The sequence below is a fragment of the Macaca fascicularis genome, chromosome 13 (genome assembly GCF_037993035.2).
Source record: "Macaca fascicularis isolate 582-1 chromosome 13, T2T-MFA8v1.1".
NCBI classification, from domain to species: Eukaryota; Metazoa; Chordata; class Mammalia; order Primates; family Cercopithecidae; genus Macaca; species Macaca fascicularis.
Window position 1 is genome coordinate 74,599,403 of NC_088387.1, and position 26,824 is coordinate 74,626,226.

General features: G+C 43.0%; 1 protein-coding gene across 2 annotated transcripts in view; it reads right to left on the reverse strand.

The window, feature by feature from the left end:
* MSH2 (mutS homolog 2) overlaps nucleotides 1-26,824 on the reverse strand; it is a 123,044-nt gene that overhangs the window by 86,742 nt on the left and 9,478 nt on the right. For both annotated transcript variants that reach the window (XM_074011838.1, XM_045369367.2), the window contains exons 5-7: nucleotides 25,196-25,345; nucleotides 23,183-23,316; nucleotides 11,319-11,518 (exon numbers count right to left, since the gene is read on the reverse strand). In XM_074011838.1, the coding sequence (XP_073867939.1) occupies nucleotides 11,319-11,518; nucleotides 23,183-23,316; nucleotides 25,196-25,345 (484 nt within the window). The remainder of the gene's footprint in view (nucleotides 1-11,318; nucleotides 11,519-23,182; nucleotides 23,317-25,195; nucleotides 25,346-26,824) is intronic.

Below are 26,824 nucleotides of genomic sequence, written 5' to 3' on the forward strand. Positions count from 1 at the left end.
CTCAGGCATAAAAAGGAATGGATTGGCCAGGCTCAGTGGCTCACACCTGTAATCCCAGCAATTTGGGAGGCCAAGGCAGGTGGATCACAAGGTCAGGAGTTCAACACCAGCCTAGCCAACATGGTAAAACCTCATCTCTACTAAAAATACAAAAATTAGCCAGGCGTGGTGATGGGCACCTATAATCCCAGCCACTCAGGAGGCTGAGGCAGGAGAATGGCTTGAACTCAGGAGGAGAAGGTTGCAGTGAGCCAAGATGGTATCACTGCACTCCAGCCTGGGAAACAGAGCAAGACTCCGTCTCAAAAAAAAAAAAAAAAAAATTAACACTGGTTACTCTGCTAGAGTTAAACTGGGAGTTGACTTCTTTTTACATTATTACCTTTATAATTAAAAGAAAAAACATGGAGTCAGGAGCTGTGGCTCACATCATAATCCCAGCACTTTGGGAGGCCAAGGCAGGCGGATCACTTCAAGCCAGGAGTTTGAGACCAGCCTGGCCAACATGGCGAAACTCCGTCTGTACTGAAAATACAAAAATTAGCTGGGCATTGAGGCACGGACCTGTAATTCCAGCTACTCGGGAGGCTGAGGCATGAGAATCATCTGAACCCAGAGACCAAGGTTGTAGTGAGCCGAGACTGCACCACTGCACTCCAGCCTGGGTGACAGAGCAAAACTATTGTCTCAAAAATAAAATAAAATAAAAAATATAGAAGCTAAACAATGGGTACATATGGACATACAGAGATAATTAACAGATACTGGGAACTCCAAAAGGGCAGAGGCAGAGAGAGGGATGAGAATTGAAAAATTACCACCTACTGGGTACAATGTTCATGAGCACAATAGAAGTACAAAGCTCACCATTACACAATATATCCATGGCACAAACCTGCACATATACCCCGAATCTATAAAAATAAAATAATAAGGCCAGGAGCAGTGGCTTACACCTGTAATCCCAGCAGTGGCTTACACCATAATCCTAGCACTTTGGGAGGCTGAGGCAGGCAGACTGCCTGAGCTTAGGAGTTCAAGAACGGCCTGGGCAACACAGTGAAACTCCACCTCTACTAAAAATACAAAAAACTAGCCAGGCGTGGTGGCGTGCGCCTGTAGTCCCAGCTACTCGGGATCCTGAGGCAGGATAATTGCTTGAACCCAGGAGGCGAGATAGCACCACTACACTCCAGCCTGGGCGACAGAGCAAGACTGTCTCCAAAAAAATAAAAAACAAAAAATAAACAGCCTGGCCTAGAAAGCAGTTTTAGAAAATTACTCACAGAAAAAGAAAAAAAAAATCAAAACACCAGAGAAGTACACAGACCTTTAAAGTTTCTCCATAATAATTTCCTGGAATGTTAAAATAACAACAGATGTTAGCTAAATATCAATTATAACAGGTAACTGTTAATATTTAAATTGTCAAAAAGCCGGCCGGGCGTGGTGGCTCATGAGGTCAGGAGTTCAAGACCAGCCTGACCAATATGGGGAAACCCCTATCTCTACTAAAAATGCAAAAATTAGCCATACGTGGTGGCGCACGCCTGTAATCCTAGCTACTCAGGAGGCTGAGGCAGGAGAATTGCTTGAACCCAGGAGGTGGAGGTTGCAGTGGGCCAAGATCATGCCACTGCACTGCAGCCTGGGAGACAAAGCAAGATTCCGTCTCAAAAAAAAAAAAAAGTCAAAAACTGTCAAACATCCTCAGGAGGTTGAGGCAAGAGGATTGCTTGAGCCCAGGAGTTCAAGACCAGCCTGGGTAATATAGCAAGGCCTCATCTCAAAAAAAAAAAAGTAAAAAGTCAAATAATAGTAGTTAAATTATGGCAATTGACAATTAGTACTATATACATCATTACCCTATCAATATTTTCTATTAGACTTTTGCATACAGCCAGTTCTGCTATATAATGCAGTGTATGTATTCCTAAAAATCAGAACACTACGCAGTAAAAACCAGAGCCGGCCGGGTGTGGTGAGGCACCTCTGCAATCCCAGCACTTTCGGAGGCGAAGGCGGGCTGATGACTTGAGCTCAGGAGTTCCAAAGCAGCCTGGTAACATAGAAAAACTGTCTCCACCAAAGTATAAAAATTAGCTGGGCAATGGCTCATGCCTGCAGTCCCAGTTACTTGGGAGGCTGAGGTGGGAGGATAGCTTAAGCTGGGAGGCCAAGGCTGCAGAGAGCCGAGACCACACCACTGCACCCCAGCCTGGGGAACAGAGTGAGGCCATTTCAAAAAAACAACAAAAAACAGCGCTTATGAGAAAACTGGAATTCAAGCCACAACTCTCAGAACCTTCATCAGTGACACGTTAAAAAAATAAAGACAGGAACCTCATAAAAGTAGTAGCAGTTTTTTACACGTGAAATGGTTAAGAAATATACAACTATTAAAATAAATAAGTCACCTTGCAAAAGATAAGCAGTTTGCTTGTGGAGTGGCCTTTTTTTTTTTTTTTTTTTTTAATTTTTTTGAGATGGAGTCTTGCTCTGTTGCCCAGGCTGGAGTGCAGTGGTGCGATCTCGGCTCACTGCAAGCTCTGCTTTCCGGGTTCACAACATTCTCCTGCCTCAGCCTCCCGAGTAGCTGGGACCACAAGTGCCCGCCACCACGCCCAGCTAGTTTTTTCTAGTTTTTTTAGAAGAGACGGGGTTTCACCGTGTTAGCCAGGATGGTCTCGATCTCCTGACCTCTTGATGTACCTGCCTCGGCCTCCCAGAGGAAGTACTGGGATTACAGGCATGAGCCACGGTGGAGTGGACTTCTAAAGGGCTGCAGCTTCTGAGTTACTGCAAAATGGTCAAAGGAGTACTGTCCGAAATGGGTGGCAAAGTTGTAACACCAGATGTGAATGGGTATGGTTCATAACATATACAGGAAAATGAGGTAGATATTTCAAGAGCATCTGTATGTGTATCTTCTGTATATTTCTACACTGCTCAGTTCAGCTGGATGCATTTTTCTGCATTCACCTAGTGTTTCCTAGGGATTTGTGCATAAGCAAACTCAAAATTTACATTATGCTCAAATCGTTCCCTAATATACCACCCACACTGGAACAAATCTGTTTTCAAAACAAGTGTTACAGAGGAACTGTGTATAATTTGCTTTAAAGACTGAAACAACCTATATCAAAACAATAATGACTATATCTGGACAGCATGATAATGATCTACAAAGGACTTATATTGCTTTTATAAACTGATGAAGATGAGATTTAAAGAACATATTTCCAACATACAAAATCCAATCAAACCTTAAATAGTAGCCTCCATAGGCTAAGGGTTTTTTAAAAAGGCTAAATAAGTAACACAGATTCCTTTTATCATCTCCCTTTCCAGAAATGCCAAATAAATCACTTTTATATTCTTATTCTCCATTTAGAAGGAAACCACACAATCAAGTAAAAAATGTGATTATTATACTAATGTACTATGTTATTTAGGGTCAAGGGCAATGGAGATAAGCACTTCCACTCTGCATGAGAAGAACAGAGAAGCTCACAGAAAAGGTGACATTTGAGTTCAATCTTGGAAAAATGAGTAGGGGTTCATCACATGGACAAGGACATTAAAGACAGGAAAACATGCATAAAAGCATAAAAAGGCATGGCATGTCTGGAGACTAGCAGCACTACACTGAGACAGAGGGTGTAGGTGAAGGACGGTGGGGGAAGCTGAACAGGGAGAGGGAAGCAATAGCCAAGCCACGTGAAGAAATGGGGCCTTGTCCTGAAGATTATGGGAAGCAATTAATGTGTTTTAAACTGAAGAGGCAACGTATTCTGAATTGATGACATGATCAGATGAGCTAACAAAGACTACTACCAGTTCAATGAAGAAGATGCATAGACCATGCGGGGGTGGGGGAACGGCAAATGTGAGGTACTTAAGGAGTGTATTAAACAGAAACAGATGGTAACTGGGTATCAGGAAAGGGAAGGGTTATGCATCTCAGTATTGTAGCTGTTATAATAAAATTCATCACAAAAAAAAAAATCTGAGGCTGGGAGCAGTGGCTCACAACTATAACCTTGCACTTTGGGAGGCCGAGGTAGGCAGACTGCTTGAGCCCAGGAGTTCGAGACCAGCCTGGCAACATGACGAAACCCCCATCTCTACCAAAAATTTTAAAAAATTAGTTGAGCATGATGGTGCACGCCTATAGTCCCAGCTACTTGGGAGACTAAGGTGAGAGGATCACTTGAGCTGAGCCCAGGAGGTCAAGGCTCCAGCACTCCAGCCTGGGTGACATAGTGAAACCCTGCCTCAAAACAAAATAAAGATACCTGGGTAAATTGTTTTAAGCACTATCAGAAATTTGCCCTAACAGTAGAATATTGTTATTTTAAGTTTTGTCCCAGTTTTTTCAGGTTTGAGAGACATAAGGAATATGGGAGGCCACATATACCTTTTCGGAAATTAGCTATCTCTTAGTGGAGAAAGATTTAAAAGAGCCAAAATCACTCAATGTGAATCCACTTTCTAGACGGCTGCTGCCCTCTACTGTCTCTCTGAAGTCACTTTATTTATTTATTTATTTATTTGGAATAACATTAAGCTTAATCAAAAACCAAAAAAAATCACAAGGTAGCAGGAGAGTATACTCAATTTCTAGCAATATATTAATATACTAAGAAAAAGAAAAACTTTCAAGCCATGATTTTGTCTTTAAACATAGTACCTTTGGTCTATTTTCTTTACAAATTAGCCTCACTTTTTACTTTCTCCTTGCAGTTAGTATGCTAAAGAGCTACACTGAGTTCTGCAAAATGCCATTTTGTTTTGTTTTGTTTTGTTTTTTTTAAAAAAACCTCACAGAGATCCTTTAGGGAGTTCCCAATGACCAGAGTACACCTAAAATTCAACAAATTTCAAACATTTTGTGTAAAAGAAAAGAACACAGCTCTGAGCACAACACATGGAAAACAGATTTTCCCCTGTGACATTTTCCAGGCTAAGCCACTTCAAATACCTAAACTGGACATCAGCTGCAAGACCTATAATGTGAAGCATCTGATTTAGATAATGTTATGATCACTCACAGGTCTATATAACTTAAATCTAACACCAGAAAAGTAGGAAATTGTTGACTTGTTGCAAACTGTCATCAAGTATATTAGACTGTGCCTATACAGGGAGGTTGAGGAAGGAAGCCAAGTTACCCTCAACCCCAATTCCTAACTTCCTTAATTATCCCAGGGAGTGAGAAAGATCACCCAAGGAATGTGCAGAGCAGTACTTCTTACCTTCTAGTCGGAGAGGAGGGTATTTATATACATTTTTTATTACTTCCCTCTCTACCAGGAAAGACATATATCCCTTGGAGTATCTGATGAAAGTTACAAATCCCCAGCCTGGCCAACATAATGAAACCCCGTCTCTACTAAAAGTACAAAAATTAGCTGGGCATGGTGGCACATGCCTGTAATCCCAGGTACTTGGGAGCCTGAGGCAGGAGAATCCCTTGAACCAGGAGGCAGAAGTTGCAGAGAGCCGAGATCACACCACTGCACTCCACCCTGAGCCACAGAGTGAGATTCCGTCTCAAAAAACAGGGCCGGGCGCAGTGGCTCAAGCCTGTAATCCCAGCACTTTGGGAGGCCGAGATGGGCGGATCACGAGGTCAGGAGATCGAGACCATCCTGGCTAATATGGTGAAACCCCGTCTCTACTAAAAATACAAAAAACTAGCCGGGCGAAGTGGTGGGCGCCTGTAGTCCCAGCTACTCGGGAGGCTGAGGCAGGAGAATGGCGTAAACCCGGGAGGCGGAGCTTGCAGTGAGCTGAGATCCGGCCACTGCACTCCAGCCTGGGCAACAAAGCGAGACTCCGTCTCAAAAAAGAAAAGAAAAAAAAAAAAACAGAAAGTTACAAATCCTTTCTCCAGAAAATATACACATACACAAAATGTTGCACAAAGTTTCAGGAAGCCTCTAAGAACTCATTCAAAGAATCCCAGCTTAGCCGGGCACAATGGCTCAAATTGGTAATCCCAGCACTTTGGGAGGCCCAGGCAGGCAGATTACTTTAAGTCAGGAGTTCAAGACCAGCCTGGCCAACATAGTGAAACCCCCATCTCTATTAAAAATACAAAAATTAGCCAGGCATGGTGGCACACGCCTGTAACCCCAGCTACACGGGAGGCTGAGGCACAAGAATTGCTTGAACCCAGAAGCGACTGGAGTTGGAGTGAGCTGAGATTGTACCACTGCACTCCAGCTTGGGCAACAAAGTAAGACTCTGTCTCCACAAAAAAAAAAAAAAAAAAATCCCAGCTTTTCCTGTTATTAAGTGAAATGAGAGCCAAAAATAGAATTTGATAGGGTAAAGGAACACTTAAGAAAGCTAAAAACAAGGATAAAGAGAACCCATGGAACAAAAAGAAAATCAGGAATACAAAAATGTTTAACATAACCTTAGAAAGGAGAGTTTCAAGGATGGGCATGGTGGCTCACGCTCGTAATCCTAGCACTCTGGGAGGTCAAGGCGGGTAGATCACGAGGTCAGGAGTTCGAGACCAGCCTGGCCAACATAGTGAAACCCCATCTCTACTAAAAATATATAAAAAATTAGCCGGGCATGGTGGTGGGCAACTGTAATCCTAGCTACTCAGGAGGCTGAGACAGGGGAATCACTTGAACCTGGGAAGCAGAGGTTGCAGTGAGCCGAGATTGTGCCACTGCACTCCAGCCTGGGTGACAGAGCAAGACTCCATCTTGAAAAAAAAAAGAGAGAGAGTTTCAAGATCAAAATTGTCAAAATCAGTGAAGCTTCGTTAAAGACTTTACTGAGGCTGGGCACGGTGGCTCACACCTGTAATCCCAGCACTCTGGGAGGCAGAAGTAAGGCGGATCACCCCAGGTTGGGAGTTCTGGACCACCCTGACCAACATGAAGAAAACCCATCTCTATTAAAAATACAAAATTAGCCAGGCGTGGTGGCAGGTGTCTGTAATCCAGCTACTTGGGAGGCTGAGGCAGGAGAATCGCTTGAACCCGGGAGGCACAGGTTGCAGTGAGCTGAGATTGCACCATTGCACTCCAGCCTTGGCAACAAGAGCAAAACTCCGTCTTAAAAAACTAAAAAAGGAAAGAAAAAAGCGGGGGGAACTATCCCGCATTCACTGGACTTAGCAAAAAATAAAGGTCACCTAGCAAATGCCCTTTCAGTACTGTGGTCAGGGCTGGAAACCAGATGAATGAATGGAAGATGGGAAGTGCAGGCTTTCAGAAACCCAGCTGGGAATGGAAAGAGGGAGAGAGAGATATTAATAGATGGTATTGGAAGAGGACCCAGGAACAAGGGTGCTTTTTTTAAAAAATAGATGTGTGCATCTAAAAATATGCAGTGGTAAAGAGCCAGTAAAGAATAAAAGCAAGTAGAAAGTAAGGAGTAAGAAGTGCGGGTGGGATGATGGGGGAAAAAAATTAAGAGGGTTCTTAACTTAAGGCCAATACTCCCTCTTGAAAATAAAAGGATATTATTTACTATGTGATGCTAAAGATATATGAGAAAAAAAATGATCAAACAGCTGATTTAAACGGTGAGAGTGAATTGTTTAGAGAGCCTATCTCCATAATTGTACCCTGATTCCATCCCTAATACTGGTCAATCACCTTCTGTTTCTAGCTGGTCCTACTGGAATAAAACAAGAGGTATGGAATCAGAAAAGCACAGCAGTGGAAGACACTCATTGACAGAATGGAAAAATAGAGGCGCAAGGTGGATACATGGCTGCCTACACCACACTAAAAGAGTATGAAAACAGCAAACTATAAAGACTCATTTTCTTTTTCTTTTGTTCTTTTTTTTGAGATAGAGAGTTTCGCTTTTGTTGCCCAGGCTGGAGTTCAATGGCACGATCTCTGCTCACTGCAACCTCCACCTCCTGGGTTCGGGTGATTCTCCTGCCTCAGCCTCCCAAATAGCTGCGATTACAGGCATGTGCCACCACACCCGGCTAATTTTGTATTTTTAGTAGAAATGGGGTTTCTCAGCTGGGCACGGTGGCTCAAGCCTGTAATCCCAGCACTTTGGGAGGCCGAGATGGGCGGATCACAAGGTCAGGAGATCGAGACCATCCTGGCTAACACAGTGAAACCCCGTCTCTACTGAAAAATACAAAAAACTAGCCGGGCAAGGTGGCGGGCGCCTGTAGTCCCAGCTACTCGGGAGGCTGAGGCAGAAGAATGGCGTAAACCCAGGAGGCGGAGCTTGCAGTGAGCTGAGATCCAGCCACTGCACTCCAGTCTGGGCGACAGAGTGAGACTCCATCTCAAAAATAAATAATACTAATACTAATAATAAAGAAATGGGGTTTCTCCATATCGGTCAGGCTGGTCTCCACTGCCCGACCTCAGGTGATCTGCCCATCTCCGCCTCCCAAAGTGCTGGGATTACAGGCGTGAGCCACTGTGCCCAGCCAGTAGAGACTCATTTTCTTTCTTTTTTTTTTTTTTTTTTGTTGTTGCCCAAGCTGGAGCACAGTGATGCAATCTCAGCTCACTGCAACCTCCACCTCCTGGGTTCAAGTGATTCTCCTGCCTCAGCCTCCTGAGTAGGTGGGACTACAGACGCCTGCCACCACACTCAGCTAATTTTTTGTAATTTCAGCTAATTTTTTTTTAATGGGGTTCCACCATGTTAGCCAGGATGGTCTCAATCTCCTGACCTCAAGATCCGCCCACCTCGGCCTCCCAAAGTGCTGGGATTACAGACGTGAGCCACCCCGCCTGGCCCAAGTTGTATTTCTTTTTTTTTTTTTTTTTTTTTTTTGAGACGGAGTCTTGCTCTGTCCCCCAGGCTGGAGCATAGTGGCCGGATCTCAGCTCACTGCAAGCTCCGCCTCCCAGGTTTACGCCATTCTCCTGCCTCAGCCTCCCGAGTAGCTGGGACTACAGGCGCCCGCCACCTCGCCCGGCTAGTTTTTTGTATTTTTTTTTTAGTAGAGACGGGGTTTCACCGTGTTAGCCAGGATGGTCTCGATCTCCTGACCTCGTGATCCGCCCGTCTCGGCCTCCCAAAGTGCTGGGATTACAGGCTTGAGCCACCGCGCCCGGCCTCAAGTTGTATTTCTTTAAGTCTGTCTACAAAGAAACAACAAAGCTTCCCCATAATATCAAAAGGTATGTTTTAATAGTTCTAAGCGATCATGATTAAGTAAAATTTTAAATGCTTTATGTTAAAAAAAATTGTTTTAATTACTTTGGACCCTAAATTGCTTAAACTTTTTTTTAAAAAGTAAAAAATGCTTTACGTATTAGACACAACAATATAATTACTAAAATTACTGGAGAAACATGGTTAAAATTTAAAACTATGCTTATTAGAGCAAGGTGATTTTATCTACCAATATTGTATTAATATGTATCTGCTCACTTTACTCTGGTAACTTCACTTTGAATTCAACTGTTAGAGACCACCAAGACCCTCTATCTTAACTCTCTCATAGGTGTGCTGTGTGAGTTAATTCCAACAATTCTAATATTAGCCTGTACTGTTTTGTTAAAGTTCCTGCGTGGCAATGACCCCTGATCAAGGCATGAAAAATACTGATTGAATGGTGGTGTTTTGTATTTGTGGGTCGGGGGATATTCAGGTGGTTTACTATCAGCATTGTTTAATGTGATTGATGAGTTGCACTTGGTCTCAATGAAGCTCTTCCTCTGACCTCCACTGAAGAGGCTAGAGAACAGGAACATGTCCGCTTGACAAGAAAAGTATTAAAAAGCCCAGTGAAGACTCTATTTTGGGCTCCTACGTTCCAAGGTGTCCTGTGCACACATCCTGCTCTGAGAGAGAAAATGCACCCCATCACAGACTTTACACAACAAAGGACAACTGGAACTTGCACCCGAACTCTCTGGATGACTTGCTATGACAGCCTTTGACTGTGATGCATATCCTTACTATAATCCTGCTACTAGATTGTATCCTTTTCCTGTAATAAACTGTAGATGCATAATCATTGCCATTCTAGGCCCTGTGAGTCTTCTTTGGCAGTCAAACCCTTTTTCACTGCCTCTGTCAGTGCAATAGGCCTTAACTCTAACATTCATTTCCAAAAAGCAAAAATTTCTTTTTTTTTTTTTTTTTTTGAGACGGAGTCTCGCTGTGTCTCCCAGGCTGGAGTGCAGTGGCGTGATCTCGGCTCACTGCAAGCTCCGCCTCCCGGGTTCATGCCATTCTCCCACCTCAGCCTCCCGAGTAGCTGAGACTACAGGCGCCCGCCACCACGCCCGGCTAGTTTTTTGTATTTTTAGTAGAGACGGGGTTTCACCGTGTTAGCCAGGATAGTCTCGATCTCCTGACCTCGTGATCCACCCGCCTCGGCCTCCCAAAGTGCTGGGATTACAGGCTTGAGCCACCGCGCCCGGCCTCAAAAAGCAAAAATTTCTAACCTGTTACATGTCTCTTGGCTTCTGCCATGAAGTTAAGAGTCAATACAAACCTGTTATTAGAAGTCTGGGCCAGGTGCGGTGGCTCACGCCTATAATCTCAGCACTTTGGGAGGCCAAGGCAAGTGGATCACAAGGTGAGGAGATCGAGACCATCCTGGCTAGTAAGGTGAAACCCTGTCTCTACTAAAAATACAAAAATTAGCCGGGCATGGTGGCAGGCGCCTGAAGTCCCAGCTACTCGGGAGGCTGAGGGAGGAGAATAGTATGAACCTGGGAGGTGGAGCTTGCAGTGAGCTGCGACTGCACTCCAGCCTGGGCAACAGAGCGAGACTCCGTCAAGAAACAGAGAAAGAGAGAAAGAAAGAAACAAAGAAACAGAGAGAGAGAGAGAGAGAGAAAGAAAGAAGGAAAGAAAGGAAAGGAGGAGAGGAGAGAAGAGGAGAGGAGGAAAAGAAAAAGAAAAGAAGGAAAGAAAGAAATCTGAACGTGGCCAGGTTCTGTGACTCACGCCTGTACTCCCAGCACTTTGGAAGGCCGAGGCAGGCAGATCACTTGAGATTGGGAGTTCGAGACCAGCCTGGCCAAAATGGTAAAACTAAAAGTACAAAAATTAGCCGGGCATGGTGGTACATGCCTGTAATGCCAGCCACGCAGGAAGCTGAGGCAGGAGAATCACTTGAACCCAGCAGGCAGAGGCTACAGTGAGCCAAGATTGCGCCACTGCACTCTAGCCTTGGCAACAGAGCAAGACTCCATCTCAAAAAAAAAACAAAAACAAAAACAAAAAAAAAGAAATCTGAATGTGTCCTAAGAGTGAGTCACCACCACCAACTTCATGAGGACAGCACATTGCCAAATATATATTGTATGAGTTGAAGGAAAACAAAAAACAAAATCACTTGTTACCTTCATGTTTTTCCAGAGCCTGTATAACATTGGGTAGTTGATTTATACCCTGATAGAGCCGGTAACAATCTTGTAAGTTTGCTGCTTGTCTTTGAAACTTCTTGGCAAGTCGGTTAAGATCTGGGAATCGACGAAGTAAATCTTCTTGTAAAGTCTGCCTCAATTCTGCATCTTCTACAAAAGCTTCCACTAAATTCAATCTGAAATAAATTAACTTGCATTAATCTAAAATATTTTAGTATAAAATTAAAATTTGTCAACTAAGCACATAAGTCTCAACTAAGTGAGCTCAAAATTCCATTTAAGAAGCTTGAATCCACCTGGCGCGGTGGTTCACACCTGTAATCCCAGCACTTTGAGAGGCCGAGGCAGGCGGATCACCTGAGTTCGGGAGTTCGAGACTAGCCTGACCAACATGGAGAAACCCCGTCTGTACAAAAAATACAAAATTAGCTGGGCATGGTGGCTCATGCCTGTAATACCAGCTACTCGGGAGGCTGAGGCAGGAGAGTCACTTGAACCCGGGAGGCAGAGGTTGCGGTGCACTGAGATCACACCATTGCACTCCAGCCTGGGCAACAAGAGCAAGACTCCGTCTCAAAAAAAAAAAAAAGAAAAAAAAAGAAGCTTGAATCTAGGCTGAGTGCAGTGGCTCACACCTGTAATCCCAGCACTTTGGGAGGCCGAGGTGGGCAGATCTCAAGGTCAGGAGTTTGAGACAAGCTTAGCCAGCATGGTGAAACCCCGTCTCTACTAAAAATACAAAAAAATTAGCTGGGCATGGTGGCGCACGCCTGTAATCCAGGCTACTTGGGAGGGGGTGAGGCAGGAGAATTGCCTGAACCCAGGAGGCAGAGGTTGCAGTGAGCCGAGACAGCGCCCCTGTACTCCAGCCTGGGTGACAGAGCGAGACTCCGCCTCAAAAAAAAAAAAAAAGAAAGAAAGAAAGAAGCTTGAATCTATTCTGAAACGTTAGCTTTTTTAGAAGGTGGAAAGCTCTGTAAGACTGTGAGGCAAACATTTCCTGATTAGCTAAGAGTCAAATTAATGTTTAGTTAAGCAGTATCATAAGACACTGACATATACCCAATTTTGTTTGACTTTCAAACAGACATGCCTTAAATAGGAGAAAGAATTTCATTACTGGGACATTGTTATGGACACACTGTTGCACATGTAAATAGTGGTGTTTAATGAAACAGAACTACAGTTCAAGAATGTTGCCCAATCCAATACTTAGTGTATCTCTTACACATTTTTAGAATGCTTTCTAAAATTACCTCTTGACGGTACAAAGCCAAAAACTGTTAATTAAAAAACTAAAATAATTTTACTGCTTCCCAAAGTCAATAACATCTCAGCTTGTTTCAAGAACGATAGAATATGCAGTTCATATTGCTTCTGTAAGTTATTGGAAATCAGTGACTTTTCATTTTTTTCAGTGTAACCACAGCAAGAAATGTCTTTACATCACAATCCAGCACATGCATATACAGATCTATCATTAAAATAGGTTTCACAAATCAATACTTATATTCCAATTATGTGATACACCCTGCTATTTTCTTTTTTTTTTTTTTTTGAAACAGAGTCTCGTTCTGTCGCCCAGGCTGGAGTGCAGTAGTGCAATCTCGGCTCACTGCAACCTCCAGTTCCCGGGTTCAAGTGATTCTCGTGCCTCAGCCTCCTGAGTAGCTGGGACTACAGGCGCGTGCCACCACACCCGGCTAATTTTTTGTATTTTTAGTAGAGACGGGATTTCACACTAGCCAGCATGGTCTCAACCTCCTGACCTCGTGATCCACCCGCCTCGGCCTCCCAAACTGCTGGGATTACAGGCATAAGCCCACTCTGCCATTTTCTATCGTATTTAATTCTTCAAATTGCTCTTTGTCACCTAATTTAACGACCCACTACTGGGTAACACCTTGCAGTTTGAAAAACAATGTTGGAGATGTTACTAAAGTAATAGCTGAAAGGTAAATTGCTGAAGCTGAAAGGTAAACTAACAATCGAAGGTGGGAAAATGTTCCTACATATTTTGCACATCTCCAAATACAGTTTTAGAGAAACTTTTCTGGAGACCATAGGTATTACAGATGACTCAAGGTTCAGAACGCTATCAGATGAGCAACGATCTTCCTTATGTTTGTAAACAATGTGACAGTAAACTAAACCTCAAATTACACAGGTATAGAAAGGAAACAAATCTACTTTCTAAATTGAGAAGCTGGGACTACAGGTGCCCGCCACCACACCTGGCTAATTTTTTCGGATTTTTAGTAGAGATGCGGTTTCACTGTGTTAGCCAGGAAGGTCTCGATCTCCTGACCTCGTGATCCTCCTGCCTCAGCCTCCCAAAGTGCTGGGATTACAGGAGTGAGCCACCGCGCCTGGCCCTAAATTTCTTAACTATTTACTGACATCACTAGCATTTACAATTCCTGTGTTACCAAAATGTTTATCAAGCATGTTATAAGAGGAAAAACACGTTATCTCCAGAGTACACACAAAATGGCCACACATAAAAACACATTTAAAGCATAATTTCTCAATCTTGGCAACACTGCCATTTTAGGCTACATAAATATTTGTTGTAAGGGGCTGTTCCATGCTTGTTTAACAGCAACCCTGGATTCTACCCACTATACACTCTCTTCCTCTGCATGACAACCAAAAATGTCTCTAGACACTGCTGAATGTTCCCTGGAGGGAAAAACTGCCCCAGGTTGAGACTGCTGGCTTAAAGGAACTTGAATTAAAATTCACTTTTTAAGAGAAAAGTAACCTAAACCATGTCCAGCTAATGTCTAGGCAGCTAACAACAGATACATGTTTTTTATGGAATATGCCAAATTAGTGGGAACACAATTTGCTGCCAAGTTTACAGCCCCGTCAATGGGGCTATAAACAAACATCAAGATTAATTAGGATGCCTACTGCTCCAGAAAAGATTTTTGTGGCATATACTCTACATTTGAAAAAAGAAACAATGGATGTAGTCAAATTACACAATTCAATAAAGCGAACTTTGGGGGGCTTTCCTAGCTAAGCGTCTGGATCTAATTGGGCTTCATCAAGTCTGGTCCAAGGATCACCAGCATCACAATCACTTGGAGGTAGATAATACAAAATCCCTGGGAGTGGGGCCCAGCTGTGAAATCCCATGCAATTATTATGCACACAGCTTGATTCTTATGCACATAGAAGTCTGAATCCTAACAATCACAGAAATCCCTTAGTTATCTTAACAAAGCATGTAGGCCAGGTGCGGTGGCTCACACCTGTAAGCCCAGCTCTTTCAGAGGTCGAGGAGGGCGGATCACGAGGTCAAGAGATCGAGACCATCCTGGCCAACCAACATAGTGAAACTCTATCTCTACTAAAAATACAAAAATTAGCTGGGCGTAGTGGCACACGCCTGTAGTCCCAACTACTCTGGAGGCTGAGGCAGGAGAATCGCTTGACCTGGGAGGCGCAGGTTGTAGTGAGCTGAGATCGCGCCACTGCACTCCAGCCCAGGCGACAGAGTGCAATTCCATCTCAAAAAAAATAATAAAAATAAAGCAGGGAAGGAGGTATAAAGGGGCAAGAAAAGATTGACAAAGTCTAATGCTGGCTGACCTACACCCTCACCTTTCCTTTTCTCTTCTTTGCATAAAACTCCCATATCCTTGTGGGTGACACTGAGGTCAATGGTAAAAAACATCACAGAGACTATATTTCTGATAAAATAATCTTATGCTTCTTCTCTGTTTCCAGTATTTTATCACTTAATTTCATCACTTAATCAAACTGACCAGAAAATAAATCGCAAGTAATCAACAGAGTTGAAGAGCCCACAAGCACACATATCCTTTCCTCTCCTCAGTGGAAGAGGTGGCTGTGCATCCCTACCTGGGAACTGAAAGGAGTCTGTGCAAAGTCAGCCAATTTTGTACCTCTGAAAAACTGATTTTCTACTGAATTTTATACTATATGATGTCTCACCTATTCAAGAGAAATTATTAGAAATAAAAAATGTATAAATATATAGTGAAATGAAAAAAACTATAAATACTGTTGGGAAGAAACACAAATTATAGTCATAATATGACCCCATATTGTTTTTAAGTGTTATCTATGTTTTTAAAAATGTATATATCTGTATAAATAAAGGAAAAAAAAAACCCTGGAAGGGTAAGAACACAAACTAAACTGTTAACACTGATTACCACCACTGACTAGGACTGGAGGTAAAGTAGAAGTAGGGGTGTTTACCCTCTTGATTTTTTAAAAACATGACCTGACCCTGTAGTGCTTTTCAAATAAAGTTAAATTATTTTTAAAAAACACAAATTATGAGATCTAGCAATGATAAAACACAAATGAGAAGCCACAAATGCACACTTTTGTTGTACTTTTACAAATTGTTTGCCAACAAATTGTAAAACAGCTTTCTCTCAAGCAGCAACAGTTACACTTCCTATTTGCTCTTCATATCCCTTTCACATCCTACAAAGGATAAACCAAGAATAAAGCAAACTTGGTAAGAGAGAACCAATGGGGTTTTGTTGTAAAGAACAAGGTGGACAGATGCACTACTGCTAAGTGCTGTAGAGTAAGAACAGAACACTCCAAATTTAAAAAATCAAAACATCTCTTTCTGTTTTTCTTTCTCTCTTCTTTTATGAGACGAATTTGTGCTCGTTGCCCAGGCTGGAGTGCAATGGCTCTGGTCTTGACTCCTGACCTCAGGTGATCCGCTGTCCTCAGCCTCCCAAAGTGCTGGGATTATAGGAGTGAGCCACCGCACCTGGCAAAACATCTCTTTCCTTTTTGTCTTATTTCTCCAAAGTCCATGAAGAGAGCTGATACCTCTAGTTCATCCTTACTGGTTTTAAAAGATAGTCAAACAGGCCGGACACGAGCTTACGCCTGAAATCCCAGCACTTTAGGAGGCCAAGGCGGGCAGGAGATCAGGAGTTTCAGACCAGCCTGACCAACATGGTGAAACACCATCTCTACTAAAAATACAAAACTTAGGCCGGGCACAGTGGCTCACACCTGTAATCCTAGCATTTTGGGAGGCCAAGCAGGTGGATCACCTGAGGTCAGGAGTTTGAGACCAGCCTGGCCAACATAGCAAAATCCCTTCTCTACTAAAATTAGAGAAATTAGCCAGACGTGGTGGCACAGGCCTATAATCCCAGCTACTCTGCAGGCTGAGGAAGGAGAATCACTTAATCGCTTGAAACCGGGAGGTGGAGGTTGCAGTGAACCGAGATCGCACCAGTGCACTCTAGCCCGCACAACAGGAGCAAGATTACATCTCAAAAAAAAAAAAAAAAAATTAGCCGGGGATGATGGCCCACACCTGTAATCCCAGCTACTTGGGAGGCTGAGGAAGGAGAATTGCTTGAACCCGGGAGGTGGAGGATGCAGTGAGCCAAGATTGTGCCACTACATCCAGCCTGGATCACACAGCAAGACTCTGTCTCAAAAAAAAAAAAAAAAAAAGATACTCAAACCACTTCCAAATGGAATGCCTTATCTAGATCAAATCTTTATTAATTTTTCCTTATCAATGGACATATTCTCTCCAAACTGGATTTCATATATAGTATATCAACATAATTTTCAGAAAATTCAGAAACAACCATACGGCTTCTTTCCCTTCCTAAGCCCCCCAATTTAAACCCAAATAACTGCAATATTCAAAAGATTAAAATGTCAACCGTTCATTAATTTCCCAAAAATTAACTTTAATAAAAATGAAATTTAAGTTAGTTCACAATTTTCACCTACAAAGTAGCATTAAGGCCTGGGTGCAGTGGCTCACACCTGTAATCTCAGCACTTCGGGAGTGTCGAGGCAGGCGGATCACCTGAGATCAGGAGCTCAAGATCAGCCTGGCCAACATGGCAAAACCCCATCTCTACTAAAAATACAAAAATTAGCTGGGCGTGGTGGCGGATGCCTGTAATCCCAGTTACTTAGGAGGCTGAGGCTGGAGAATCATTTGAACCCAGTAGGCAGAGGTTGCAGGGAGCAGAGATTGCACCACTCCACTCCAGCCTGGGGGACAGAGAAAGCCTCCATCTCAAAAAAAAATGAAAGAAGTAAAATGGCAAAGAAAGGACAAGCTTCTAAAAAAAACAAAGCACAAAGCAACATAAACACAGCACAGCTCCCTCAACCTTTGGTCCAGATATCATTAAAGGCCTAATAAATTGCTAGTTTCACAAGTCTATTCAACATACAACTTCAGTAATAATTACAGTTTCAGTTTATGTTTCCAGTTAAAAGAAGCTTAAAGAAAAACACAACTACTCTGCTGTTTCTGTGACAATGTCAATTTTAAATCACAATTTTAGAAGTATCAGTTACCGTTGGCATCACATAGTATACCTATTAATCCTACTCAATAAAATGACTCAGCTGTATGCAGTTCTGCCAGTCAACATGCGAATTAATATTGTATTAAATTGCATACAGCTGAGTCATTTTGGGGCTCAGTTAACCCCTAAAATTCCAATAGAATTAACCAAATTCTTGCGGCTTTTTTTTTTTTTTTTTTTTGAGAGTCTCACTCTGTCGCCCAGGCTGGAGTGCAGTGATCAGCTCACTGCAACCTCTGCCTCCCAGGTTCAAGCAATTCTCCTGCCTCAGCCTCCGGAGTTACTGGGACCACAGGCGCACGCTACCACACCCAGCTAATTTTTTATATTTTACTAGAGACAGGTTTTCGCCGTGTTGCCCAGGCTGGTATCGAACTCCTGAGCTCACACCTATAATCCCAGCACTTTGGGAGGCTGAGGCAGGCCAAGGCAATCTGGCCGCCTTGGCCTCCCAAAGTGCTGGGGTTACGGCCACTGAGCCCGGCCAAATTACTGATATTTTAAAATCAACATTCTGTCCCCTCTTTAACCCTACCATTTCTAAGCTTTCATTGTAAGAGCTGACTGGAATTGGTTGGGCATGGTGGCTCACGCCTGTAATCCCAGCGCTTTGGGAGGCTGAGGCAGGTAGATGGCTTGAGCCTAGGAGTTCAAGAACAGCCTAGAAAACATGACGAAATCCTGTCTCTAACAAAAAAACAAAAGCTAGCTAGTCTTATAACTCATTCTCTAGACAGACAGATAGATAGGTTTTTTTCAAAAGAGCTGACTGGAATTGCCCGACAGCTAATTTAAAAGGCTGAGAGCAAATATAGTTCCTAAAGAACTGTAATTATAAGTTTATAATTCCTTTTTTCATCTGTCCTACATATGGATTAAAGAAGTCAGAACCACCCATTTGATACATTAAATAGCAAATACTGTGCAGGCCTAAAGATTTTTAAAAAGGGTAAGTCCCAAGAGTCCTTATGTTTATACATGCACTTGGAGTGTTGTTCTTTATCCTTTTAAGCTTTTTCTTTTGTCCATTTATGGATTCATCTGAAGCTTTAGTAATTTTTCCTTTTTAATGTCAGAATTCTGTAAGGAACATTGAACATATGTTAGCATATAAAATAGTTTATTCTTGTGAAAATGCTGACAAAATAATTTGTGTATTGAATTTGGTATTTTTATTGCCTTCTAGTTTAATATTGACTATTTCTTTTTATATAAAATAAGATTAACATAGCAATCTTTTTTTTTGAGATGGAGTTTTGCTCTTGTTGCACAGGCTGCAGTACAAGGGTGCGATCTTGGCTCACCGCAACCTCCGCCTCACACGTTCAAGCGATTCTCCTGCCTCAGCCTCCTGAGTAGTTGGGATTATAGGCATATGCCACCACACCCAGCTTATTTTGTATTTTTACTAAAGACAGGGTTTCTCCATGTTGGTCAGGCTGGTCTTGAACTCCCGACCTCAGGTGATCTGTCCACCATGGCCTCCCAAAGTGCTGGGATTACAGGCGTGAGTCATTGCGCCCAGCCAGAGACTATTTCTTATTAAGATTGCTACTTTAGGGCTGGGCGTGGTGGCTCACGCCTGTAATCCCAGCACTTTACAAGGCTGAGGCGGGCAGATTTCGAGGTCAGGAGTTAGAGACCAGCCTGGCCAACATGATGAAACCCTGTCTCTACTAAAAACCCAAAAATTGTTCGGGCATGGTGGTGCTCGCTTGTAATCCCAGGTACTCAGCAGGCTGAGGCAGGAGAATCGCTTGAACCTGGGAGGTGGAGGTTGCACTGAGTGGAGATTGCACCACTGCACTCCAGCCTGGGCGACAGAGACTCCACTGAAACAAAAAAAAAAGAAAGAAAGAAAGATGTCTCCAAGTAAAGTATGGAAAAGTTGGCTTTGAGAAGAAATAAAAGTGTTAGTTTTTCTTCTGAGAAAGAGCCAGAGAGTAAAAGAGTGAAAATACAGATAAATTTTGAGGTTTTACATGTTAAGGAAGAAATCATCTCCTTAGAGGTGTGAGATAGCTGAAGGCTTAAGGGAAAGTAAAAAATTGGGGGTTGCTCACTATAATGAGTCAGACAATAAAAGTAACATCCAGCTATCACTGAAAGCTAGAAAGCATGAAAGCACAATGGGACCTATCAGCATTGTGTGACCTTCTCCAGCAAATTTTTTTCTTTTTCGAAGACTGGGGATAGGGAAGGTTCTCACTATTTTCCCAGTCTAGACTTGAACCTGTGATCCTCCTGCCTCAGCTTCCCAAGTAGCTGGGACTACAGGCACAAACCACCATGCCTTGCTTATCATAAATAATTTTGGCTGGGCATGGTGGCTCACACCTATAATTCCAGTACTTTGGGAGGCCAAGGCGAGTGGATCATCTGGGGTCAGGAGTTCAAGACCAGCCTGGCCAACATAGTGAAACCCTGTCTCTATTAAGAATATAAAAAATGAGGCCGGGCGCGGTGGCTCAAGCCTGTAATCCCAGCACTTTGGGAGGCAGAGACGGGCGGATCACGAGGTCAGGAGATCGAGACCATCCTGGCTAACATGGTGAAACGCCGTCTCTACTAAAACATACAAAAACTAGCCGGGCGAGGTGGCGGGCGCCTGTAGTCCCAGCTACTCGGGAGGCTGAGCCAGGAGAATGGCGTGAACCTGGGAGGCGGAGCTTGCAGTGAGCTGAGATCCGGCCACTGCACTCTAGCCTGGGTGACAAAGCAAGACTCCGTCTCAAAAAAAAAAAAAAAAAAAAAAGAATATAAAAAATGGCCGGGCAAGGTGGCTCAAGCCTATAATCCCAGCACTTTGGGAGGCCGAGACAGGCGGATCACAAAGTCAGGAAATCGAGACCATCCTGGCTAACACAGTGAAACCCCGTCTCTACTAAAAAATACAAAAAACTAGCCAGGCGAGGTGGCGGGCGCCTGTAGTCCCAGCTACTCGGGAGGCTGAGGCAGGAGAATGGCGTGAACCCGAAAGGCGGAGCTTGCAGTGAGCTGAGATCCGGCCACCGCACTCCAGTTTGGGCGACAGAGCGAGACTCCGTCTCAAAAAAAAAAAAATTAAAAGAGTAGAGAGAATAGACATACTTGTTTTGCTGGTATAGGCCCAGACTCTGCTTGGAAGGATGTTCAATAAACACACACTGTTGCTCCCAGGGCAGGTGGTGGCAAAATACAATAGGAAATGTGACCCTGCAGCCATGCAAGACAAAGGCTCTTTATGGAGCTGACAGAGAAGGGTGGGTGACTTATCACTGTATATCCACCTGTCCTTTTTCAATTTTGACACATATAAATGTAACTACTTATTCACAAATAATAAAAATTACAAATTGTAAATTGCCTTAATTACTTGCAAATTACCCAGTCCTTCCAATCTCTTTTTTTATTGATACCTCATAATTGTACACATTTGGGGGTTTGTAATATTTTAATACATGTATACAATGTATAATACTCAAGTCAGGGTAACTGAGATATCCATCACCTGAAACATTTATCTTTGTTTGGGAATCCAATCATTCCAATATCGTTTTTGTTGTTGTTGATTTTAGGTGTCTTTTTTTGTTTGTCTGTTTTTGATACACAATCTCGTTTGTGGCCCAAGTTAGAGTGCAGGGGCACGATCTCGGCTCACTGCAACCTTTGCCTCCCAATTCAAGCAATTCTCGTGTCTCAGGCTCCAGAGTAGCTGGGATTATAGGCACACACCACCACGCTCATCTAATTTTGTATTTTTAGTAGAGATGGAGTTTCACCATGTTGGCCGGGCTAGTCTCGAACTCTTGACCTCAAGTAATCCGCCCGCCGCGGCCTCCCAAACTGTTGGGATTACAGGGGTGAGCCACCGCATCTGGCCTGTTGATTTTTGTTTGAGACAGTGTCTCACTATGTCACCCAGGCTGGAGTGCTGGGACATGAATATGGCTCTTTGCAGCCTCAACCTCCTGGGCTCAAACAATCCTCCAGCCTTAGCCTCCCATGTATCTGGGACCACAGGCACATGCCACCATGCCCAGCTAAATTTTTAAAAATTTTTTTGGTAGAAATGGGGTGTCATTTTGTTGCCCAGACTGGTCTCAAAGTCCTGGGCTCAAGCAATTATCCTGCCTCAACCTCCCAAAGTGCTGGATTATATGTGTGAGCCACCGTGCCCAGCCTCAATTTCTTTCTCTTTTTTTTTGAGACAGGGTTTCACTCTATTGCCCAGGCTGGAGTTCAGTGCACAATCATAGCTCACTGCAGCCTCAAACTTCTGGGCCCAGGTGATATTCCCACCTCAGCCTCCCGAGTAGCTCGGGCTACAGGTACATGTCACTACACTGAGCTAATTTTTTTTTTCTTTTGTAGAGATGGTGTCTGTGTTGCCCAGGCTGGTCTTGAACTCCAAGGCACAAACAATCCTCCCATTACGGCCCCCAAAGTGCTGGAATTACAGGCATGAGCCATCGCACCCAGCCCCAACTTCTGGTTCTAAATCACTAAATCCCACTCCTCTTCTCCAACAAACCTGACTTCAGAAATCACCTTAAATTCATCAAGCAGTACTTACCTATATTACACTTCACTTAAGTTTTAAAACTTGTATCTAAAAGAAAAGACTGAAATAAAATATATTGAAATACTAGTAATTTTTGGATAACAGAATTATATAACCTTTTATTTCCACAATTTTAAAGACTTTCTGACATATATGTTTAGGTCACCTTAAATCTTTTCTAGAATAAAGAATTAAGTGCTTCCTATATATCAGACCTTAAGTATTTTATGTATATTAAATCATCTCATGCTTATAATCCTATGAAGTAGCTGTTTTATTAATGTCATTTTAAAGGTGAAGAAACTATGACATAAAGGTTGAGTAATTTGCCCAAGATTACACACAATATGAACAAAGGTACATTGGCTCCCAAGCACATATTCGATACATACCATCTCAAATAAAAGAAGTTTTTTTTAATAGTGAAAAAAACTTATTTAAAAAAAAATGAGTTCTGGCCGGGCGCGGTGGCTCACGCCTGTAATCCCAGCACTTTGGGAGGCCGAGGCGGGCAGATCACAAGGTCAGGAGATCGAGACCACGGTGAAACCCCGTCTCTACTAAAAATACAAAAAATTAGCCGGGCGCGGTGGCGGGCGCCTGTAGTCCCAGCTACTCAGGAGGCTGAGGCAGGAGAATGGCGTAAACCCAGGAGGCGGAGCTTGCAGTGAGCCGAGATCGCGCCACTGCACTCCAGCCTGGGCGACAGAGCGAGACTCCGTCTCAAAAAACAAACAAAAACAAAACAAAACAAAAAAACAAACAAACAAAAAATGAGTTCTTTAATCAATCTAAATCATTACTACTCTATTACTATGTAGCTCTCTGTACAGTTAAATGGTAAGATATACTTGCAAAACTGCATATTACAATAAGTGGTATACTCATGTGGATAACTGCAGGTTACATAAAACTAACAAAAGTATAAACTAATAACATACCTCTCCTCTATTCTGTTTTTATCCATGAGAGGCTGCTTAATCCACTGGTTAACAAGTCTTTGTCCTTGAGGGGTTTTACACTTATTCAGCAAGGCAGCCAGAGACTGAGAGCCAGTGGTATCTTCAACAGAACCCTAGTAAACAAAAAATAAAATAGAAAGAATGACACACTCATTAGTGAAAACCTTACTATGCCATGAAAAACAGAGAAACAATAACATAATATTCTTCAAATATTAAGAAATTTCCACAAAAAGTTCCTCTTCCTAAGACCAACTTTCAACTTCTTAATCCGTATGTTCAGCTGTACATTTCTCCCCTAGCCAAAACCACTTTATAATTACTACAGTTTTATTTTTTATTTGTTGAGACAGGGTCTCACTCTACTGCCCAGACTGGAGTGCAGTGGTGCCATCCTGGCTCACGGCAAGCCAGAACTCTTGGGCTCAAGGAATCCTCCCATTTTAGCCTTTCAAGTAGCTGAGACTACAGGCGCATGCCACTAAGCCCCGCTAATTTTTTCTCATTATGTTGCCCAGGCTGGTCTCAACTCCTGGCCTCAAGTGATCCTCCTAGCCTGGGCTCCCAAAGTGTTGGGATTACAGGCATGAGCCACGTTACTCAGCCACTTACTGCAGTTTTAGACATAAAGCTTCTTAGAATGTCATTTTAAATTGCTAGGCCAGGCACAGTGGCTTACGCCTACAATTCCATCACTTTGGGAGGCTGAGGCAGGCAGATCACCTGAGGTCAGGAGTTAGCGACCAGCCTAGTCAACAAGGTGAAACCCCATCTCTACTAAAAATACAAAAATCAGCTGGGCATGGAGGCAGGCACCTCTAATCCCAGCTAATTGCCCAAACCCGAGAGGCAGAGGTTGCAGTGAGCTGAGATCACACCACTGCACTCCAGCCTGGGCAAGAGACTCCGTCTCAAAAAAAAAAAATTGCTATTAGTAGTAGTACACAAAATTATTCATAAAGTAAGGACTAATACTACATAGATAGCTTGAAACTAGAGGAAAAAAAAAAAAGCAATTCGAGAGCAAGGCACAGAGGCGCACCTGTAGTCCCAGCTACTTTGGAGACTATGATACAAATGCTTGAGCCCAGGAGTTCGAAGCTGTAGTACACTCTGATGGCACTTCCTGTGAATAGCCACTGCACTCCAGCCTAGGGAGCATACACAGTGACACCAGCCTCTTGAAGAAAAAAAAAAAAAAAAAGGCCTTGAAAAAAAAATACCAGAGCATGGTGGTTCACGCCTGTAATCCGAGCCACTACTCCAGAGGCTAAGGCAGAAGAATCACTTGAAGCCAGGAGTGAGTGAACATTCTGGGCAACACTGTGAAACTCCAACTCTGAAAAAATGTTAAAATTAAGCAAGCATGGTGGCTTGTGCCTGTAAACCCAGCTACTTATGAGGTTGAAGCAGGAGGATAGCTTGAGCTCAGGAGTTCAATACTGCAGTGAGCTATGATTTTCCCACTTCACTTCACGCTGGGTGACAGAAAAAAGCCCAGTCTCTAAAAAAGTAAAAAGTAGGCCAGGCGCGATGGCTCAAGCCTGTAATCCTAGCACTTTGGGAAGCCGAGGTGGAAGGATCACCTGAGATCAGAAATTTGAGACCAGCCTGGCCAACATGGTGAAACCCTGTCCCCCTGTCCCTACTAAAAATATAAAAATTAACCAGGCATGGTGGCAGGCAACCCAAGTAGCTGTAATCCCAGCTACTCGGGAGGTGGAGGTTGCAGTGGGCCGAGATTGTGCCACTGCACTCTAGCCTAGGGGACAAGTGAGACTGTCTTTAAAAAAAAAAAAAAGTTAAAAAGTGGAGTGGGGGAGGGGAGAGAAGAGAAAATATAGCCTTTGAAGCTACTTACCTAATCCAAGTATAATAATATTTCAAAATATTTTAGCTCCCTAATAAAATTCTTCAGTATATGTCAATGAAAACATTTTTAAACCATTCAACATTTTTAACCCTTTTTTTTTTTTTTTTTTTTTTTTTTACCTGAAAAAGGTTAAGGGCTCTGACTGCTGCAATATCCAATTTCATGTACTGGCTGAAGTCAAAAGTAGTCAGTTCAAACTGTCCAAAATTGGAATCATCTGATAAGAGTTCTAAAAACTTGATTACCGCAGACAATGATGAAACTGCAACCTAAAATTAAGAATTTAAAATCAAAGATTTCTATACCACTGGATCCAGTTCTAAAGATTTTCAAAAACAAATACAAAATGAAAATAAATTCTGAACTCCATCATTTTCCTTGGTGTTCCTTCCCAGTCCAAACCAAGAAAACCAATGGTTAATCTCTTGAGATTTGAAAATGGTTTTTACAAGGTGAAAATTAATGGTAATCGCAGTATTATTTATAATAGCCAAAAAAGAAAATTACCCAAATGTCCATCAAAACTAAAATGGGGGGCAGGCGTGGTGGCACATGCTGTAATCCAAGCACTTAGGGAGGATGAGGCGGGCAGATGACTCGAGGCTAGGAGTGTGAGACCAGCTTAGCCAACATAGTGAAACCCCATCTCTATTAAAAATACAAAAATTAGGCCCTTTCAACCTTGTGAGGTTAGAGTGAGAAAATGGTTATCTATGAGAAAGTGGGCCCTCACTGGACAACAGATTAGCCAGTGCCTTAATTTTGAACTTCCCAGTCTCCAGAACTGTGAAATAAAAATACAAAAATTAGCTGGGCATGGTGGCACATGCCTGTAAACCCCAGATACTCAGGAGATGAGAAAGGAGAATTGTTTGAAACCAGAAGACGAAGGTTGCAGTGGGCTGAGATCACACCACTGCACACTGCAGCCTGAGCAACAAGAGCGAAACTCCGTTCCAAAAAAAAAAAGAACTGTGAAAATTAACTGTAGTCGCAGGAGTATTTGTAACAGCCAAAAATGAAAATTACCCAAATGTCCATCAAAATTAAAATGGGGGTTGGGCACAGTGGCTCACATCTGTAATCACAGCACTCTGGGAGGCTGAGGCGGTGGATCACCTGAGGTCAGAAGTTCGAGACCAGCCTGGCCAACATAGCAAAACTCCCTCTCTACTGAAAATACAAAAATTAGCCAGGCACGGTGGCGTGCAGCTGAACCCAGAGGCAGAGGTTGCAGTGAGCTGAGACCGCACCATGGAACTCCAGCCTGGACAATAGAGCAAGATTCTGAGACTCCATCTCAAAAAAACAAAAAAAAAGGTTAAAATGGGGAGAGTAGCAGCGGCAGGGGGAAGGGAAGTAAAATGGATAAATTCTGACGTTTGTGCTATGAAATATGAACGCAAAAATCCATAACTACACTCAATGATATGGATAAGTCTTACAAACATTGAATGAAAGAAGCTAGGGAAAATATATGATATAATTCCATGTATATAAACTATAAAAACAGGCTGGAGGCGGTGGCTCATGCCTGTAATCTCAGCGCTTTGGAAGGCCAAGGCGGGCAGATCACCTGAGGTTCAGGACTTTGAGACCAGCCTGACCAACATAGAGAAACTCCATCTCTACTAAGAATACAAAAAAAGATTAGCCAGGCGTGGTGGCACATGCCTGTAATCCCAGCTACTTGGGAGGCTAAGGCAGGAGGATCACTTGAACCCGAGAGGCAGAGGTTGCGGTGAGCT